Source organism: Hyperolius riggenbachi, chromosome 12 (genome assembly GCF_040937935.1).
Source record: "Hyperolius riggenbachi isolate aHypRig1 chromosome 12, aHypRig1.pri, whole genome shotgun sequence".
Taxonomy (NCBI): domain Eukaryota; kingdom Metazoa; phylum Chordata; class Amphibia; order Anura; family Hyperoliidae; genus Hyperolius; species Hyperolius riggenbachi.
Window position 1 is genome coordinate 203,917,933 of NC_090657.1, and position 20,453 is coordinate 203,938,385.

The window sequence follows — 20,453 nt, forward strand, 5'->3', positions numbered from 1 at the left end:
TGTTTACTGTCCTGACATTTTGGGGGGTGCTAAATTGTAAGCACCCCTGTAAAGCCTAAAGGTGCTCATTGGACTTTGGACCCCTTAGCGCAGTTAGGCTGCAAAAAAGTGCCACACATGTGGTATTGCCGTACTCAGGAGAAGTAGTATAATGTGTTTTGGGATGTATTTTTACACATACCCATGCTGGGTGGGAGAAATATCTCTGTAAATGACAATTTGTTAATTTTTTTTACACACAATTGTCCATTTACAGAGATCTTTCTCCCACTCAGCATGGGTATGTGTAAAAATACACCACAAAACACATTATACTACTTCTCCTGAGTACGGCAATACCACATGTGTGGCACTTTTTTGCACCCTAACTGCGCTAAAGGGCCCAAAGTCCAATGAGTACCTTTAGGATTTCACAGGTCATTTTGAGAAATTTCGTTTCAAGACTACTCCTCACGGTTTAGGGCCCCTAAAATGCCAGGGCAGTATAGGAACCCCACAAATGACCCCATTTTAGAAAGAAGACACCCCAAGGTATTCCGTTAGGAGTATGGTGAGTTCATAGAAGATTTTATTTTTTGTCAAAAGTTAGCGGAAAATGACACTTTGTGAAAAAACACAATTAAAATCAATTTCCGCTAACTTGTGACAAAAAATAAAATCTTCTATGAACTCACCATACTACTAACAGAATACCTTGGGGTGTCTTCTTTCTAAAATGGGGTCATTTGTGGGGTTCCTATACTGCCCTGGCATTTTAGGGGCCCTAAACCGTGAGGAGTAGTCTTGAAACGAAATTTCTCAAAATGACCTGTGAAATCCTAAAGGTACTCATTGGACTTTGGGCCCTTTAGCGCAGTTAGGGTGCAAAAAAGTGCCACACATGTGGTATCACCATACTCGGGAGAAGTAGTACAATGTGTTTTGGGGTGTATTTTTACACATACCCATGCTGGGGGGGAGAAATACCTCTGTAAATGGACAATTGTGTGTAAAAAAATCAAAAGATTGTCATTTACAGAAGTATTTCTCCCACCCAGCATGGGTATGTGTAAAAATACACCCCAAAACACATTATACTACTTCTCCCAAGTACGGCGATACCACATGTGTGGCACTTTTTTTCACCCTAACTGCACTAAGGGGCCCAAAGTCCAATGAGTACCTTTAGGATTTCACAGGTCATTTTTGTTTCAAGACTACTCCTCACGGTTTAGGGCCCCTAAAATGCCAGGGCAGTATAGGAACCCCACTAATGACCCCATTTTAGAAAGAAGACACCCCAAGGTATTCCGTTAGGAGTATGGTGAGTTCATAGAAGTTTTTATTTTTTTGTCACAAGTTAGCGGAAATTGATTTTAATAGTTTTTTTTCACAAAGTGTCATTTTCCGCTAACTTGTGACAAAAAATAAAATCTTCTATGAACTCACCATACTCCGTACGGAATACCTTTGGGTGTCTTCTTTCTAGAATGGGGTCATTTGTGGGGTTCCTATACTGCCCTGGCATTTTAGGGGCCCTAAACCGTGAGGAGTAGTCTTGAAACCAAATGTCGCAAAATGACCTGCGAAATCCTATAGGTACTCATTGGACTTTGGGCCCCTTAGCGTACTTAGGGTGTAAAAAAAAGTGCCACACATGTGGTATTGCCGTACTCAGGAGAAGTAGTATAATGCGTTTTGGGGTGTATTTTTACACATACCCATGCTAAGTGGGAGAAATATCTCTGTAAATGACAATTGTTTGATTTTTTTACACACAATTGTCCATTTACATAGAAATTTCTCCCACCCAGCATGGGTATGTGTAAAAATACACCCCAAAACACATTATACTACTTTTTCTGAGTACGGTGGTACCACATGTGTGACACTTTTTTGCAGCCTAGGTGCGCTAAGGGGCCCAACGTCCTATTCACAGGTCATTTTGAGGCATTTGTTTTCTAGACTACTCCTCGCGGTTTAGGGCCCCTAAAATGCAAGGGCAGTATAGGAACCCCACAAGTGACCCCATTTTAGAAAGTAGACACCCCAAGGTATTCCGTTAGGTGTATGGCGAGTTCATAGAAGATTTTATTTTTTGTCACAAGTTAGTGAAAAATGACACTTTGTGAAAAAAAACCAATAAAAATCAATTTCCGCTAACTTTTGACAAAAAATAAAATCTTCTATGAACTTGTCATACACCTAACAGAATACCTTGGGTTGTCTTTTTTTCTAAAATGGGGTCACTTGTGGGGTTCCTATACCGCCCTGGCATTTTACAGGCCCAAAACCGTGAGTAGTCTGGAAACCAAATGTCTCAAAATGACTGTTCAGGGGTATAAGCATCTGCAAATTTTGATGACAGGTGGTCTATGAGGGGGCGAATTTTGTGGAACCGGTCATAAGCAGGGTGGCCTTTAAGATGACAGGTTGTATTGGGCCTGATCTGATGGATAGGAGTGCTAGGGGGGTGACAGGAGGTGATTGATGGGTGTCTCAGGGGGTGGTTAGAGGGGAAAATAGATGCAATCAATGCACTGGGGAGGTGATCGGAAGGGGGTCTGAGGGGGATCTGAGGGTTTGGCCGAGTGATAAGGAGCCCACACGGGGCAAATTGGGGCCTGATCTGATGGGTAGGTGTGCTAGGGGGTGACAGGAGGTGATTGATGGGTGTCTCAAGGTGTGATTAGAGGGGGGAATAGATGCAAGCAATGCACTGGCGAGGTGATCAGGGCTGGGGTCTGAGGGCATTCTGAGGGTGTGGGCGGGTGATTTAGTGCCCTAGGGGCAGATAGGGGTCTAATCTGATAGGTAGCAGTGACAGGGGGTGATTGATGGGTAATTAGTGGGTGTTTAGGGTAGAGAACAGATGTAAACACTGCACTTGGGAGGTGATCGGACGTCGGATCTGCGGGCGATCTATTGGTGTGGGTGGGTGATCAGATTGGTCGCAAGGGGCAGGTTAGGGGCTTATTGATGGGTGGCAGTGACAGCGGGTGATTGATGGGCGGCAGTGACAGGGGGTGATTGATGGGTGGCAGTGACAGGGGGTGATTGATGGGTGATTGATAGGTGATTGACAGGTAATCAGTGGGTTATTACAGGGGAGAACAGATGTAAATATTGCACTGGCGAATTGATAAGGGGGGGTCTGAGGGCAATCTGAGCGTGTAGGCGGGCGATTGGGTGCCCGCAAGGGGCAGATTAGGGTCTGATCTGATGGGTAACAGTGACAGGTGGTGATAGGGGGTGATTGATGGGTGATTGATGGGTAATTAGTGGGTGTTTAGAGGTGAGAATAGATGGAAACACTGCGCTTGGGTGGTGATCTGATGTCGGATCTGCGGGCGATCTATTGGTGTGGGTGGGTGATCAGTTTGCCGGCAAGTGGCAGGTTAGGGGCTGATTGTTGGGTGGCAGTGACAGGGGGTGATTGATGGGTGATAGGTGATTGGCAGGTGATTGACAGGTGATCAGTGGGTTATTACAGGGAAGGCCAGATGTAATTAATGCACTGGCGAATTTATAAAGGGGGGGGGGGTCTGAGGGCAATCTGAGCGTGTGGGCGGGTGATTGGGTGCCCGCAAGGGGCAGATTAGGGTCTGATCTGATAGGTAACACTGACGGTTGGTGATAGGGGGTGATTGATGGGTAATTAGTGGGTGTTTAGAGAAGATAACAGATGTAAACAATACATTTGGGAGGTAATCTGACGGCGGGTTTGCGGGCGATCTAATGGTGTAGGTGGGTGATCAGATTGCCCGCAAGGGGCAGGTTAGGGGCTGATTGATGGGTGGCAGTGACAGGGGGTGATTGATGGGTGATAGGTGATTGGCAGGTGATCAGTGGGTTATTACAGGGAAGAACAGATGTAATTAATGCACTGGTGAATTGATAAGGGGGGGTCAGAGGGCAATCTGAGCGTGTGGGCGGGTGATTGGGTGCCCGCAAGGGGCAGATTAGGGTCTGATCTGATAGGTAAAAGTGATAGGGGGTGATTGATGGGTAATTAGTGGGTGTTTAGAGGAGAGAATAGATGTAAACAATGGATTTTGGAGGTGATCTGATGTCGGATCTGCGGGCGATCTATTGGTGTGGGGGGGGTGATCAGATTGCCCGCAAGGGGCAGGTTAGGGGCTGATTGATGGGTGGCAGTGACAGGGGGTGATTGACAGGTGATGGACAGGTGATTAGGGGGGATAGATGCATACAGTACATGGGGGGTGGGGGTCGTCTGGGGGGGGGGGGGGTCTGGGGAGAATCTGAGGGGTGGGGGGGTGATCAGGAGGAAGCGGGGGGCAGGGGGGGGATAAAAAAAAAAATAGTTTTGACAGATAGTGACAGGGAGTGATTGATGGGTGATTAGGGGGGTGATTGGGTGCAAACAGGGGTCTGGGGGGGGGTCTGATGGGTGCTGTGGGCGATCTGGGGCAGGGGGGGGGGAAATCAGTGTGCTTGGTGCAGACTAGGGTGGCTGCAGCCTGCCCTGGTGGTCCCTCGGACATTGGGACCACCAGGGCAGGAGGCAGCCTGTATAATACACTTTGTAAACATTACAAAGTGTATTATACACTTTGTATGCGGCGATCGTCGGGTTAACATCCCGCCGGCGCTTCCGTATGGCCGGCGGGATGTAGCGGCGGGTGAGCGGCGCCAGGCGGAGGCGGAGGATCGCGTCACGGATGACACGGACACCAATTGTCAATACGGCGGTCCTTGCGGCGTCCACTTCCCGGCCGCCAATTGTATATACGGCGGTCGGGAAGTGGTTAATATCTACTTATTTGGCTTGCACTCACTGCCCTGTATCCACTTTTCTTATTTCTCTCTGCTTCAAAACACAATAGGGGAATGATAGCTGAGTGAGTTGTGCACCCCCCTCCTACACTGCGCCCTGAGGCTAGAGCCTCTCTCACCTCTGCCCGACCCACGATGCATCACTGCTGAACATACAAATCATCACTTTGTTGTCCTTGTAAGCTAAACACACCTCCAGAACCGCTGGAATGCAATGATGCATCAGCTTGCTAATTGTACAGAGCCATATTAATCCAAGTACAGTGAGTGCGTGACAGTGAGTTGAAACCTGTTACATCATGTGATCAGTGATATGCTGCCGCTTCCCCGGTGACAGGTGCCATCAGGCTACAGAGCAGCATAGCACAGCTCATGGACTATTATGTCAGCTCACACACCCGTCCTGTCTCGGCTGTTTCTGTCTGAATGAGTTTTTCCACTGGTGGCTTCTTCACCAACGAGGCTTCTGGAATTTTCTTCTCGCACACCCGCCTGCGTGTTGACATGGCGTGTGGCGCTTGTTCCGTGTCCGATGACAAGACACTGATCTGCCTAAAGAAATCACAGATGAATTAGTGTACCTGGACCTTCTACATCAGTACAGTATCAGTTAAACATTCATTTCACAGTTGGTTGAGCCAGCTGCCCAATATTTACAGGTGGACATGGACCTTCATCTTCAGTTTAAAGGAAACCAGAGACGAAAAAATAAAGTTTTATACGTACCTGGGGCTTCCTCCAGCCCCATGCGCACGGATCGCTCCCACGCCACCGTTCTCTGCTGCCTGCTGCTCTGGTAACAGGTCCCGTAACAAGTGGAATTGCGCTCTCTACGTATCTTTCCAGCGGCCCCCATTTTTTGTCTCCGGTACATTTTAAGCCCAGGCAGATGCTAGAAAGCCTGCTGAAGTCAAAGTTCCTTGTACACTAGACCTAACTGTAATCCTATGTGAATGTGCTTAAAATTGTCCACTGATCAATAATGCGATATCCATGTATAGTTTATATATTTTACCTCCTTTGCGATCCCTACAACCACCAAACAAGCCAGTTACATTTTCAACTCAAATAGGGCTTATGTGGGGGTATGGAAAAGTCGTCTTACGCTTCAGTTCTTTACAACTTATAAAGTGTTTCGATACTTACTGTGCGTAATAATTTTGAACAGTGCATTGTAAGTTTTTTATTTAAAAAAAAATATATATTTTATTAGGAGGTCTGTTCAATAAAATTTGAATTATACTCTTTAATAGTTGATAACATGAGAATTATGCTGACTGTTATTTCATCATTTAGGTAAATGAGAAAAATGTAATTTGCATAATAATTTGAAACAGGGTGTAAAGTCATCATGTCTTATGGACAGCATGATGGGATTGTTATCAGATAGGAGAGCTGGGCACCGCATCCGTTGCTTCAAAACACTTTATTTTTAATCCTCAAGACATTACAGACACTGGGGGTGAAAGATGGTCAACCCGACAGCCGTTTTACAGGTGCTTCCTGCTTTGTCAGAGGCAGAGGCTTGACGTAGCAGGGAACGCCCATGAAACGGCTGTCAGGCCAACCTTCCTTCACCCCCAGTGTTTTTAATGCCCTGGTGTCTTGAGGTTTGAAGATAAAGTTTTTTGGAACAGTGGATGCAATTCCCAGCTCTCTGGTAACAATTGTATGCATTTCTGCTGCTGATGTGCACCACTCTGGACTAAACCATTCTATGTGTTTGGTTGCGGGTAGTATTAACCACTGTGACTCTTTTTGTGCTAGCAAGATTTTAACTAACAAAGTCATGATGTCATGTGGACAGCATTATGGGCGGTCCCTCAGAAACCCTATACAGAAATTTAGTCACCTGATAAACTTTTTGCGGGCTTCGTTGGCGATGGGTTCACTGTCTATGAGATCTGTGTGGTTGCTCAGTGTCTCCTCCGCCAATAATACCTCCTCTTCATCCAGGACTGCAGAGAATAATTGTAAATATATGGATAGGAAAAGCAAAAGCAACAGACACCATAAAAAAACTTAAATGCAGCCAAAAGACAGGAAAAACAAACAAAATGAACAGGTGCTTAAAGTGAATAGGGAGGAGGGACTTACTTGTTAGCTCCTCCTCCTCCACAACATCGTCAAAAGCGTAATTCCTAAGGAATTCCGCAAACGCCCCGTTTTGTTTCAGCAGCTCCTGATAGGACCCCATTTCTGACACCTGACCATCAACGATGACTACAATGTGGTCAACTTGTGGCAGGAAGGTGATGCCGTGTGTGACCAGGAGGCGGGTCTGCAAGCAACACACATAAAATACATGTAGGTCAAATACAATACACTGTTGGAAACGCTAAGTGACGAATTAGAGTGAGAAAGCAAGGAATGACCCTGAGGCTGGGAACACACTTGGCAGAATCGCATGCGGTTTCCACTATATGCTATGGGGAAAATGCATAAGATTCTGCTAAGTGTGTTCACTGCCAAAGGATTCTGTTTAGGCACAGAATTTTTACTTTATGTAAAATTTAGATTTTATCAATAAAAGAGACAAAAGAAGAAGTGAGAAAGATAAGAAACAAAGGATTGAGAAAAATATATGGTGACACTATAGGCGTGTGAATGAAACCAAAGTGATCAGGGCCGGATTTACCATAAGACACTGTAGGCATGAGCCTACAGGCACCTGATGACGGAAAGGCGGCTCAATCTCCTCCCCTAGTGCCTTCCTCCTTCCCTATGCAGAGTCCTGAGCAGAGTGAAAATTAGAGCTTTCAGCATTCCACTGACGGGATCTCCCTTCAGTCGAGGGCACCACTAGCTACTTAATACCAAGGGGTACCTCTGGCTACCTAATACTAAGGGGCACCTGTAGCTACCTATGATGGGCAAGGGAAGTAAGAGAAGTGACAGCGAGGCTAGCCAGCACACTTGGGGGGTTGTAGGTTCGTGGAAGGCAAAGTCTAAGGTGCCAGAGATCTGTGCCTATAGGTTCCTGTGCTGTACATCCGGGCCTGGTAGTGATCTTTCAACATGGTAATCACAGATGTGTGTGAATATACTATCATAACAGTAAAGTTCGGCATGTGAGATTTAAAGGGGAACTGAAGTAAGAGTTATACGGAAGCTGCCATATTTATTTCCTTTTAATCAATACCAGTTGCCTGGCAGCCCTGCTGGTCTATTTCTCTGCAGTAGTATCTGAAGAACACCAGAAACAAGCATGCAGCTAGTCTTGTCAGATCTGACATTAATGTCAGAAACACCTTATCTGCTGCATGCTTGTTCAGGGGCTATGGCTAATAGTATTAGAGGCAGAGGATCAGCAGGGCTGCCAGGCAACTGGTATTGACTAAAAGGAAATAAACATGGCAGCCACCATATACCCCTCTCTTCAGTTCCCCTTTAAGGATTACACACAAGTTCACACCATAGCATAGTGTATGGATCAGCATGATCTGCAGGAGTCAGCCTAGGCACAGTCTATTATATAAATGTAATCAAACACAGTTTTAAATGTATTATGTTTTGTTAAAGAGTTGTAGTATTTAGTAGTGATGGTCCATAAGATGCGAATAATTCAGAACTACATGCAGATTTAAAGAAAACCTGAACCGAAGCTTGGGTGAAAAATTCCATACTTTTTTTTTCTCAAATAAGTTTTATTGTCTTTTATACACAGTACAATACAACATTAGAAAAAAATCCCATACTTACCTAAGGAGAGAGAAGCTTCTGGATGCTCACCACGCTCTGCTCCTCTTCTGGCACAATCCATGCTGCAGCATGTGCACGGCCACCTCTGCGCAGTAGCACAGAGGCGCTTCAGCTCACTGCGCAGGTGCAGCCGCACTCTCGCAGTACAACCACGTTCATGCATGCAGAGGAGCGCAGACCCCGAAAAGATTACAAAACCCTAGTCAGTAGTTTTCTGGGGGTCCTCGCTCGTTAACGGGAGACTGGAGGACGCCGTTGGAAGCCTCTAAAGTCTCTACAACGCAGAGCTTTCTGCTCATTACCCAGGCAGCTGAAACACTTCCCTTTCGTCACATGAACATATAGGGGAGGGGACTAGTAGTGACCTGAAGCCCCGCCTCTTTGCTTACTGTCATGGCTTAAAACCAACTGGGAGGGAGAGGGAATGAGCATGCAGCTGGCTGAGGAGAATGTGAGGCTCGAAGTGGAGATGGTACCGTCCTTATTAATTATGCAATTTTTTTAAAGAAAAAAACTTTTCAACTTTTATGTATAATTTATTTTAAAAAGAAAAAAAACACGTTCCTGGATGTAGGATTTATGAAAGAACAATTTCAAAGATGCCCCTGACCTCTGCAGCCCTACACACCTGCCTGCTTTGCCTGTGTGACAGCCACAGACACCAACCGAGCGGCAAACTCTCCTCACCTTTCCTCGCAGCAATCCATCCGGTCCAATGACATTATCGAATATGTGCTTGGCCACATGAGCGTCCACCGCAGAGAGGGGGTCGTCCAACAGGTAGACGTCTGAATTACTGTACACAGCCCGAGCCAGGCTGACCCTCTGCTTCTGACCCCCAGACAGGTTAATCCCCTGGAATGTTACAAGGAGAGACAGATCTTATGGTTTTGGTTTGTATTGTTTTCTAGATGGAGATACAGTTTCTCATAATTAAAGGAGACCTAAACTGAGTGAGAGGAATATGGAGGCCAACATATTTATTTCCTTTCAAACAATGCAAATTGCCTGGATGTCCTTCTGATCCTCTGCCTATAATTCTGTTACACATAGACCCTGAACAAGCATATGCAGATCAGGAGCTCTGACTGAAGTCTGACTGGTTTAGCTGCATGCTTGTTTCAGGTGTGTGATGCAGACATTCCTGCAGCCAAAGAGATCAGCAGGACTGCCAGGCAATGTGCATGGTTTAAAAGGAAATAAATAAGTCAGCCACCATATTCCTCTAACTTCAGGTTCCCTTCAAAACAGAAGACATTTATAGAGATAGGATTTCAATGTTTGCAAGAATCAATGCCCATAATGTCCGACTGCAAGTCAATAAGGTTAGAAGGAAAGGTTTTCTCCATATAGTAACTAGGTACAGAGTGATAACATAACAAGGAAACAAAAACTAAAGTAAATGGTGACTCAATAAGTTCTGGGAGGAAATACAGCGCAAACAGAGGGAAGTTCTGATCCACCAATGTTACTGAGCTAGTTTCTTAGAGTTGTCTGCTCATCCAAAACTGAGACTGTGTAGTTTAAAGGGGAACTGAAGTAAGAGGTATACAGAGGCTGCCATATTTATTTCCTTTTAATCTATACCAGTTGCCTGGCAGCCCTGCTGGTCTATTTCTCTGCAGTAGTGTCTGAATAACACCAGAAACAAGCATGCAGCTAGTCTTGTCAGATCTGACTTTAAAGTCTGAAACACCTGATCTGCTGCATGCTTGTTCAGGGGCTATGGCTAATAGTATTAGAGGCAGAGGATCAGCAGGGCTGCCAGGCAACTGGTATTGCTTAAAAGGAAATAAACATGGCAGCCTCCATATACCGCTCTCTTCAGTTCCCCTTTAAAAGATATGCATGTGTATGTACAGTGCCTAGCACACACATAACTATGCAGTGTCCCCTTTTTCTTTCCCTGCCTGTAAGAGTTAAACATCAGGTATGCAAGTGACAGTTTCTGTCCGGGTCTAGACTGGTTCGAACCATAGCGTAACCCTCACTGATAAGGAATTACAGCCATAAACCACTTTCCTAGAAGAAAATGGCTTTTGAGAACAGGGAAGAGATAAAGTGTCAATAGATTTTAGCTCTGGCATTCTTCAATACATGGGTCAATGAGAAGAGACAATGAAACAGTAAAAACTTAAAAAGCAGATTTAAATGTAACATAAAATTGTGGGAAATCTAACAAAGTCATTTTAGGAGAAGAATAATAGATACAATTGTTTATCTCATTAGTTTATTTTCACCTTGTGTATCCTTTAACAACTTGCAGTATTCCACTGATGTTTGGTTGTTGTCTGCTCTCTAAATGACATGACAATGCTTCCCCTTCCTATGGTTCTAACTCTGGCTAGGTATGCCCATGCAGGTGTCTTGAGCAATGCATTCTGGGATGAGTGTCAGACAAGGGTAATCTGTAAAAAGGCTGAGACCGTGTGGCCTGAGAGCCTCCTGTGTCCCCCTCCCTTGAAATACCTTTTCCCCAATCTCTGTCTGGTCTCCTCCGGGCAGCACCTCCAGGTCAGTCACCAGCGCACAGGTTTCTAGAACCTTCTTGTAGTTTTTGTCATTCAGTGGCCGACCAAAGAGGATGTTGTCTTTGAGAGTGGAGTTCTGTATCCAGGCCTGCTGAGGGACATACGCCACCGAGCCCTGAATAGGGGACAGAAAAAGTGAATGCAAATGGAACATGAGGAGATGGAGTTTTCTCACTACAGTTTAAAGGGAACCAGAGACGAAGCACCCTCATGTATTTTACCATATATATCAATGGGGACATTAGAGAAAACACCTACCCTGCTCTCTGTTTCATGTTTAACTGTTCAGCTTGCTTCTAATCAGCCCTGATACAATCCCTGACTGAGCATTCAGTCTGGCTTTGCTCAGGAATTTTTATAGCTGAGTCTGTGTTCTCTGGTGTCTTTTCAAGCCCAAGCCTGCCCCCCTGTAGCAGGGTTTAGGAATCATTATAGCTGAGTCATTATAGCAAAGCCAGACTGAATGCTTAGTCTGGGATTTTATCAGGGCTGATTAGAAGCAAGCTGAACAGTTAAAAATTAAACAGACAGCAGGGTAGGTGTTTTCTCTAATGTTCCCCGCTGATATATATGGTAAAATACATGAGGGTGCTTCGTCTCTGATTCACTTTAACTCCAAGGAAGGAGCGAAATAAATCAAATTTTACACATCATTAAAGAATCCTACCAACCCTGATGGAGACTTCCCCTTCCACCTTCTCCATCTCACCGAGGAGAGCAGACACCAGCGAAGACTTTCCACACCCAACCTGGCCGACAACGGCAATCAGCGATCCAGTGGGAGCCAGCAGATTAATACTGAGGAAGAACCAGAAGAGTAGGTCATTAAAAAGCATGGTATCTGAGGATTTCAAAGGTTGGGGAGTGTTGAACAGATTGTGGAAGGGCACGTCAGAGGAGAGGAGAGGAACTTGAGAAATCCTTTATGTGAAAGTAGGAGGAGACTGGATAGACAAACATTAGCAGGCTGCACATGAGAAGGTATCTAGAAAAGAATGTAGCGCCATATGGATGAGCCAGACACCCCCTGGTAACTAGAGTAGGCGGCAGCAAAGGAATGCAATAATTGCTGGTTTTTCAGAACGGCATTGATATTCTTACTTCTGCAGAACCGGCTGATTGCTTTTTGCCCAGGTGAAGCTCCCATTGTGCACAGTGATGGCATTTCCTGTCAATGATACAGAAATAATGGTTATTAGTTTCCTTTCACATCCCAAAATCATACAAGTAATTTAAATGGCTTCTCTCTAAATTTGTCCTAGACTACGAAGGACATATGACTATGGTAGGGATTAGATTGTGAGCTCCTCTGTGGACAGTTAGTGACATGACTATGTACTCTGAAATGTGCTGCAGAAGATGTCAGTGCTATATAAATACAGAATAATAATATGGTAGGGCATTAGACTGTGACCATGATAGGATTAGATTGTGAGCGCCTCTGTGGACAGTCAATGACCTGAATATGTACTCTGTAATGTGCTGCAGAAGATGTCAGTGCTATATGAATAATGTACGGGTTAAGGACACCGCCTTGGCTCTTCCTATTCAGTAAGCCAGTACCTAATCCATAAGGAGTCCTTGGGCAATACTCCCTAGCACTGCTACTTCCTACTGAGCGGCCCTAGTGGCTGCAGCTCTCAAGCACCAAGTCCGACAAGAGAAAAGCACTATACAAATGTTGGAAATACAATATTATTAAATACATAATACTAATAATATGGTAGGACAGACTATGACTATAGTGGGGATTAGATTGTGAGCTCCTCTGAGGACAGTCAAAGACATGGCTATATGTATAAATAATAATAACAACAACTACTTTTACTATAGAAGGGATCTTTGGGATCTTCTGCCACAGCCTTATTCTTGTGATTGCAGTTTGCTAAATGAACACTAGATGGCATTAAATAACCTTATACTGTAACTTGCCTTGGTCCATTTAGCCCTGCTCCCATTTTCGCTTTCCAAAACAAGCCGTTATTAGCTGTAATGTGAGGACAGGGTGCAGAGTCATGCCACTCATTCGGTTACGTCCCATGTTGGCCAAACTGCGCTACTAAATCTTTATGGCTCATATACAGCTTTAAATGCCCAGAACACATTCAGAGCAATAAACTTGGGTGAAGGAGACAACTGATGTGATATGGAGACTGCCATATTTATTTTCTTTTAAGCATAACTAGTTGCCTGGCAGCCCTGCTGATCTATGTGGCGGCAAGAGTGTCTGAATAACACCAGAAACAAGCATGCAGCTCATCTTGTCAGATCTGACAATGTCAGAAACACCTGATCTGCTGCATGCTTGTTCAGGGTCTATGGCTGGAAGTATTAGAGGCAGAAGATCAGCAGGATAGCCAGGTAACTGGTATTGCTTGACAGGAAATAAATATGGCAGCCTCCATACCTCTCGCTACAGTTGTCCTTAAACGACCACGAGGGAACAGCTTATGACGATTCAGGTCCATGCATGTCAGCAGGTTGGGGGACTTTAGAGGGGCAACAATGAATATTATCAATTCAAGGAAATGCCCAACATTAAAAAATTGTAAAGTTCACACAAAGATATAATGACTTTACCATAAGACACTGTAGTCACGTGCCTACAGACGTGATAATGGAAAGGTGCCTCACTCCCCTCCCCGAGCGCCTCCCTATGCAGAGCCATGAGTAGAGCGTAAATGAGAGGTTACTCGCCCAGCTCTTGGCATTCCACTGATGATAGCTCTCTTTAGTCAGATGCACCTCTAGCTACTTAATACTGAAGTTCCTCTAGCTACCTTATACTTGGGAGCACCTCTAGCTACTTAATACTGAAGTTCCTCTAGCTACCTTATACTTGGGGGCACCTCTAGCTACTTAATACTGAGGTTCCTCTAGCAACCTTATACTTGGGAACACCTCTAGCTACTTAATACTGAAGTTCCTCTAGCTACCTTATACTTGGGGGCACCTCTAGCTACTTAATACTGAAGTTCCTCTAGCTACCTTATACTTGGGGGCACCTCTAGCTACTTAACCTTCCTGGCGGTAAGCCCGAGCTTATGCCGCCGGAAGGCACCGCTCAGACCCCGCTGGGCCGATTTGCATAATTTTTTTTTGCTGCACGCAGCTAGCACTTTGCTAGCTGCGTGCAGTGCCCGATCGCCGCCGCTACCCGCCGATCCGCCACTATCCGTCGCGCCGCAGCCGCCCCCCCCCCCCCAGACCCCGTGCGCTGCCTGGCCAATCAGTGCCAGGCAGCTCTATGGGGTGGATCGGAATCCCCTTTGACGTCACGACGTCGATGAAGTCATCCCGCCCCGTCGCCATGGCGACGGGGGAAGCCCTCCAGGAGATCCCGTTCTTTGAACGGGATCTCCTGATCGCCGGAGGCGATCGAAGGGGCTGGGGGGATGCCGCTGAGCAGCGGCTATCATGTAGCGAGACAAATCATGTAGCGAGACTTTGTCTCGCTACATGAAAAAAAAAAAAAAAAAAAAAAAGATTTGCTGCCCCCTGGCGATTTTTTAGCAAACCGCCAGGAGGGTTAATACTGAAGTTCCTCTAGTTACCTTATACTTGGGGGCACCTCTAGCTACTTAATACTGAGGTTCCTCTAGCTACCTAATACTTGGGAGCACCTCTAGCTACTTAATACTGAAGTTCCTCTAGCTCCCTAATACTTGGGAGCACCTCTAGCTACTTAATACTGAGGTTCCTCTAGCTCCCTAATACTTGGGAGCACCTTTAGCTACTTAATACTGAGGTTCCTCTAGCTACCTAATACTTGGGAGCTCCTCTAGCTTCTTAATACTGAGGTTCCTCTAGCTTCTTAATACTGAGGTTCCTCTAGCTACCTAATACTTGGGAGCACCTCTAGCTACTTAATACTGAGGTTCCTCTAGCTACCTAATACTTGGGAGCACCTTTCGCTACTTAATACTGAGGTTCCTCTAGCTACCGAATACTTGGGAGCACCTCTAGCTACTTAATACTGAGGTTCCTGTAGCTACCTAATACTTGGGAGCTCCTCTAGCTTCTTAATACTGAGGTTCCTCTAGCTACCTAATACTTGGGAGCACCTCTAGCTACTTAACCTCCTTGGCGGTAATCCCAAACTGAGTTCGGGCTAAGCCGCCGCGGAGGATTTCTCAGGCCCTGGTGGGCCGATTTGCCCAAATTTTTGTTGTTACACGCAGCTAGCACTTTGCTAGCTGAGTGTACTACACGATTGCCACTGCTCTCTGATTCGCCGATACCTGCCGCCCCCCCCCCCCTCCCAGACCCCTTGTGCAGCCTGGTCAATCACCGCCAGGCAGCGCTAAAGGGTGGATCGGGACTCCCCCGTGCGCCATGACGTAGATGACGTCATCCCGATTGTCGCCATGGCGATGGGGGAAGCCAAACAGGAAATTCCATTTTGAACGGGATTTCCTGTTTGTAAGGGGTGGGGGGATGCCGCTGCACAGCGGCTGTCATGTAGCTAGCACTAGGCTAGCTACATGGTTTAAAAAAAAAAAAAAATACATTTAAAAAAAAGTGCTGCGCCGCCCCCCTAGCGATTTTTTTTGTAACGCCAGGGGAGTTAATATCTTAAACAACAAAAACGTATGAGATAGAGACTAGGAGGGGTATGGCCCGATTGATCAGAAACAATCAATTAATTTGAAAAAATTGTACAAAAAACTTTATTAATCCATTTGCCAGGTACAAAAAAATCATAAAAAAAAAAAAATAGGCACAGGTTGGTGTTGACCACCCCAAACACCCAGCCTTCCCCCACAAGGACCCCCTACACACTCACGCACCGACCACCACAAGACCAGTCTGCTAGCAGATCTATTAAACTTGTTGCAACAAGACTATATTGGAGTTTGTGGACTGCGCAGCCATTATTGAGGTTCCTCTAGCTGCCTAATACTTGGGGCACCTGTAGCTACTTAATATTGAGGGTACTTCTGGATACCTAATGCTAAGGAGCACCTGAAGCTACCTCTGATGGGCAAGGGAAGTGAGGGAGAAGTGACAGCTGCTCCAGCCAGCACACTTGCGGTGTAGTTTGGTGGGGGTTTGTAGGTTCATGGAGGGCAAAATCTAAATTGCCAGATCATCTGTGCCTATAGGCTCCTGTGAGGTAAATCCGGGCCTGGATATCATGTAAAAGTATAATTATATTTCCAGAGGTGTTCAGGAGATGATGATAATTGCAGCTTGCGGGCAGATAGAACGCAAATAGTATATAGCTTAAAATTGGGCCAATCAGATGCACTTCCTGCTAATTTGATTGCTCTAGTTCTAAGCTGCATAGAAGTTTGTGCTAAATTTGCACACAAGCCGGAATACCGTAATTAGCATCACACTGGCCCCATCTACAATTACACTTCACTACACCCAAAAGCTGCGGTCTCCTCCAGCCCGCTGGACCTGCCGCAACACACGGCAAGCATAGGCATTTATCATGCATTGGGCCTACATTGGCCTAACTCAATCTCTGCCTGGTCATACACCGATCAATGCGGCTCACTATCTGATCAGAGAGGGATCTATCTGATCGAATCCCTCCATACGCTCCACACAGATTTTCTATAGAATCCAGCATGAACTCTTATAAAAATATGTGCGCCACTGATCTAATTGAAATCTGACGCAATCAACTAAATCAATGGATTTCAGCCAAAAATTGACTGGTATTCCATTTTCTGCATCGGATATCAATTCAAAAAAAAAATAAAAAAAAATCAACCAGTGCATGTCAATCTTAAAACAGCCAGCCCTGACCTGTGTCATTCAGCATTTTTAGCAGCTTATTGGGGAGGTAGATTCCAACTGCATAAATGGCCATCAGTTCTACACTTATTACCGCCAATTCCCTTCATAAGCACCACCCCCAAACTAGAAGTGCTTCCTTTATCTGTCTCCCCCCACATAAAGTTCCTTCTTTGATCATGCAGAGCAGCCATGGCTGGATTTAGGCCAAGGCCATGGCCTAGGGCACCACAGGAGCAGGGGCACCAAAGCAGAAGGCTAAACTGGTGCAGTATTTGCAAGCTTGCAAATGCTGCAATGCAGGGAGATCAGGCGATTGCCTGATCACAGTACTCTGCTGCCACCTGCTGTCCACCTTGCTCTCTGTGCACGTTTGCATTGTGGCCGGCAGCTATGGACTTGGGCAGCATTGGAGACGGAAAAGAAGAGGAAGTTTCTGCACTGGAGACGAGCGGAGAAATGAGTGACACAGATGGCCGCTGGGGTGTGAGGGTGAGCTGGCTACCTATACTGAAAAGGGGGAGGGGTCATCTCGCTATCTATACTGAAGAGGGGGCGGCTAGTGTCAGTGGCCTAGGGCGGTAAAGAGTACAAATCCGGCCCTGAGAGCAGCTGCAGTAGAGCACGATTACCTGGTCCATCACTGGGTCCTTTCCTCTTCTTCACTGCAGCACCTCTCGTCGTAGGCTCCCGATGTCACATGACGTGCATCAGGAGCCTATGGAGAGATGCTGACGCACGGTAATAGGCCGCAGTACTCAAAGTGTACCTGAGACTAAAGAAAGCTTTTATATGTACCTGGGGCTTCCTTCAGACCTGACCCTTTTTAGTCTCAGGTTTCCTTTAAGCGTAGGAATGATCAATGAGATGCAAATAGTCTCTCCTAACATTCAAATTTCATGTAAATATTATGCAGGTTGAACTTGGACCAATAAAAATTAATAGGAAGTTATTCTGATTAGTTCAATTTCACGCTGCGTGTAATTTACATGAAATTTGATTGCAAGAAGAAATTGCATCTCATTCGTCCCTACTTGAATATTAGAGGACCCAGCAATGGAGCAGGTAATTGTGTTATGGTGCGGCTGCTCTGCATAGGAGGATGATTCAGGTGGCTTCAAGGTTGAGCCGGCGTTGCCTGCATGTGATCAATCTTTGAAGTGACATCACTGCACTTCTCCATTAGCCAATAACAATTCTTTCTTTGCAATTTATGGTTAGTTTGTCATTACTGCTGAGGTGGAGAACACATCTGTTTTAAACATACCAGGTATTGTTTTATCTTTATTCACAGCATTTGGGTCCAGCTCATCATTGGCCAAGAAGTTCTGGATCCGGTTTATGGAGACGCTGGCCTGCAACAAAAACACAGTGGGCAAGCTGAGGGTGAAACATACATACAGCCAGTAAATCCCCAGACATGAGTGATGTCACTAGGCTGCGTCATGTGATCCTGAGGGTTCCTGACTGCTGAATTTTACCTTGTATTATTGCTTCCCCACCATAAGGCCGCATTCAGATGGGCAACAGACAGGCAGCAGATTCACCGCCTGTCAGCTGCTGTCCAGCACCAACTGGGTGCTTGCTAGTGCCTGGTATCGGCGCTGGACAGGCAGCCCCCATAGAGTCACATCTGGCAACAGTAGTGATCAGAATCGGCATGTCTGGGTCCACTGCCACCAGGTAACACGAGTTTGCATCAGTGATTCACACGCGTGGTGTTACTACTACTGCCATTCGCTCCATTTAGATTACACCCAAATGGCAGTCGTGGGTGGCAGACAGGGCGCTGAACTGCTCGACAACAGCAGTTCGGACGTCCATGTAAAAGAGGCCTCAGGATAAGGCAAGAGTCATGTACACACTGCCCTAAAAAACAGGATAATACTATATTGGTGATGATCAATGTAATGCTGATATTTCAAGCCAATCAAGTTCGGCAGGAAATGCATTTGATTGGCCAATACCAAGATGCAGATCTGCATGAAATCTGCAGGCAAGCTGGAGTTAACACTAGCATCTGACAATCTTTATACAGCATTATGTGATTTTGTAGGGGAACTTACATAGCATCCTCAAATTGATACATGAATGCAATTTCTTTTTTTAGACAGGTAAGAAGCACCCCCCCCCCCCCAAAAAAAAATTTGTTTTTTACTACCATTTCCTCACCTGTGCGATGTTGCTGATCACCTGGGGCAGCATGTTCAAGGGGAACTTCAGTAAATTGAACAGAGAGAGGGACACAAAAGCCTTCTCTGCATTCAGGACGTTCTTCTCATCCACGCTGACGTACACGCCAAATGTGGTCAGCGCTACCTAGAAGGTATTATTAAAAAAAAAAAAAAAAACAGGAAAATTGTTTATGATTTAGTGATATAAACCAACAACGCTCTGCTGCATGATCTAACTCCGCCCAGGAAAATGCAAACCCCACCCCAGCAGAGCCCAAGAGAATTCTCAGAAACTCACAATCTCTGACAGGTGTGCACTAACTGATGTGCTATCATCTCTGGAAACGAATTCAGATCTTTCCATTATCGGCGTTAACATGTAATGCAATAAAATCAAATAGAATAAAATATTTTACACCTTCTTTAATAAGACACTCCATTTGTTCTTATAGTATTATCATTGAACCATTGATGAGGCAATTACTAGCTACAAGATAGAAATGGGAAGAATTGGGCAATGTTCGGTGGCCACACAGTTCAATTTAGGGCTGAGGCAAAAGATCACTTATTCCCGGGTAGGGAATTGATCAGGAAGAAGCAATGGGTGCACTGCACAGATGCACTTATTCACAATCCCGTTTCAGCTGATGGAAAAATGGGTCTGCTGCTCAACTGGTGGAAATTTACCATCATTCCAGATCATGGTTTTGCGGGATATATTGTCTCTAATCAATTAGAATTTCATAAATTAAGAAGGTGGCTGTGAATAGATTAATGGCTGCTTCACAGAGGCGTAGCTAGGGCTTTCAGCGCCCGGAGACAAAGACTAACAATGCGCCCCCTAAGGGGAAGGCTGCGGCGCGCGCAGCGCGCCGCGTCAAAAAAGGGGTGTGTCCATATAATAAATGTGGGCATGGTTATGGGTGGAGCCAAATGTACAGGAAGTTAGCAGGCTCACGCTCACCCACCCTCCCTCCGTATGTACCTTCCAGCATGTTCCAAGACAAATTCAGCAATCATGAGCCCCCCCCCCCCCCATCAAGACAAATTCAGCAATCATGAGGCCCCCAACATGACCAACTCAGCAATCATGAGGCCCCCAACAAGACAAATTCAGCAATCATGAGGCCCCCAACAAGACAAATTCAGCGATCTTGAGGCCCCCAACAAATCATGAGGCCCCCAACAAGACAAATTCAGAGATCTTGAGGCCCCCAACAAATCATGAGGCCCCCCAACAAGACAAATTCAGTAACCATGAGGCCCCCAACAAGACAAATTCAGCAGTCATGAGGCACATAAATAGACAGCATTTCACATGAATAGGCAGAATGCCCCCTTAATATGGTAGACACCTCTCACCTGGCAGCAGTTCCCCAAAATACACTCAATCCGACAGCAGTGGTTCCCTAAAAATAGGTAGCCCCAGGTCTATAGGTGTCCCCAGAAGAGGTGGGCAGCAGTATAGATGTCCCCAGAATAGGTGGCCAGCGGTATAGATGTCCCCAGAACAGGTAGC

At 45.7% G+C, this 20,453-nt stretch overlaps 1 protein-coding gene across 3 annotated transcripts in view; it reads right to left on the bottom strand.

The window, feature by feature from the left end:
* Nucleotides 1-20,453, bottom strand: part of ABCC3 (ATP binding cassette subfamily C member 3) — a 143,660-nt gene that overhangs the window by 31,659 nt on the left and 91,548 nt on the right. For 2 of the 3 annotated variants that reach the window (XM_068263109.1, XM_068263108.1), the window contains exons 13-21: nucleotides 18,933-19,079; nucleotides 18,028-18,115; nucleotides 12,114-12,180; nucleotides 11,684-11,810; nucleotides 10,951-11,127; nucleotides 9,169-9,336; nucleotides 6,877-7,060; nucleotides 6,632-6,737; nucleotides 5,178-5,331 (exon numbers count right to left, since the gene is read on the bottom strand). In XM_068263109.1, coding sequence (XP_068119210.1) covers nucleotides 5,178-5,331; nucleotides 6,632-6,737; nucleotides 6,877-7,060; nucleotides 9,169-9,336; nucleotides 10,951-11,127; nucleotides 11,684-11,810; nucleotides 12,114-12,180; nucleotides 18,028-18,115; nucleotides 18,933-19,079 — 1,218 coding nt within the window. Of the gene's footprint in view, nucleotides 1-5,177; nucleotides 5,332-6,631; nucleotides 6,738-6,876; nucleotides 7,061-9,168; nucleotides 9,337-10,950; nucleotides 11,128-11,679; nucleotides 11,811-12,113; nucleotides 12,181-18,027; nucleotides 18,116-18,932; nucleotides 19,080-20,453 lie in introns of those variants that run through there. The other variant, XM_068263110.1, reaches the window with a different exon arrangement.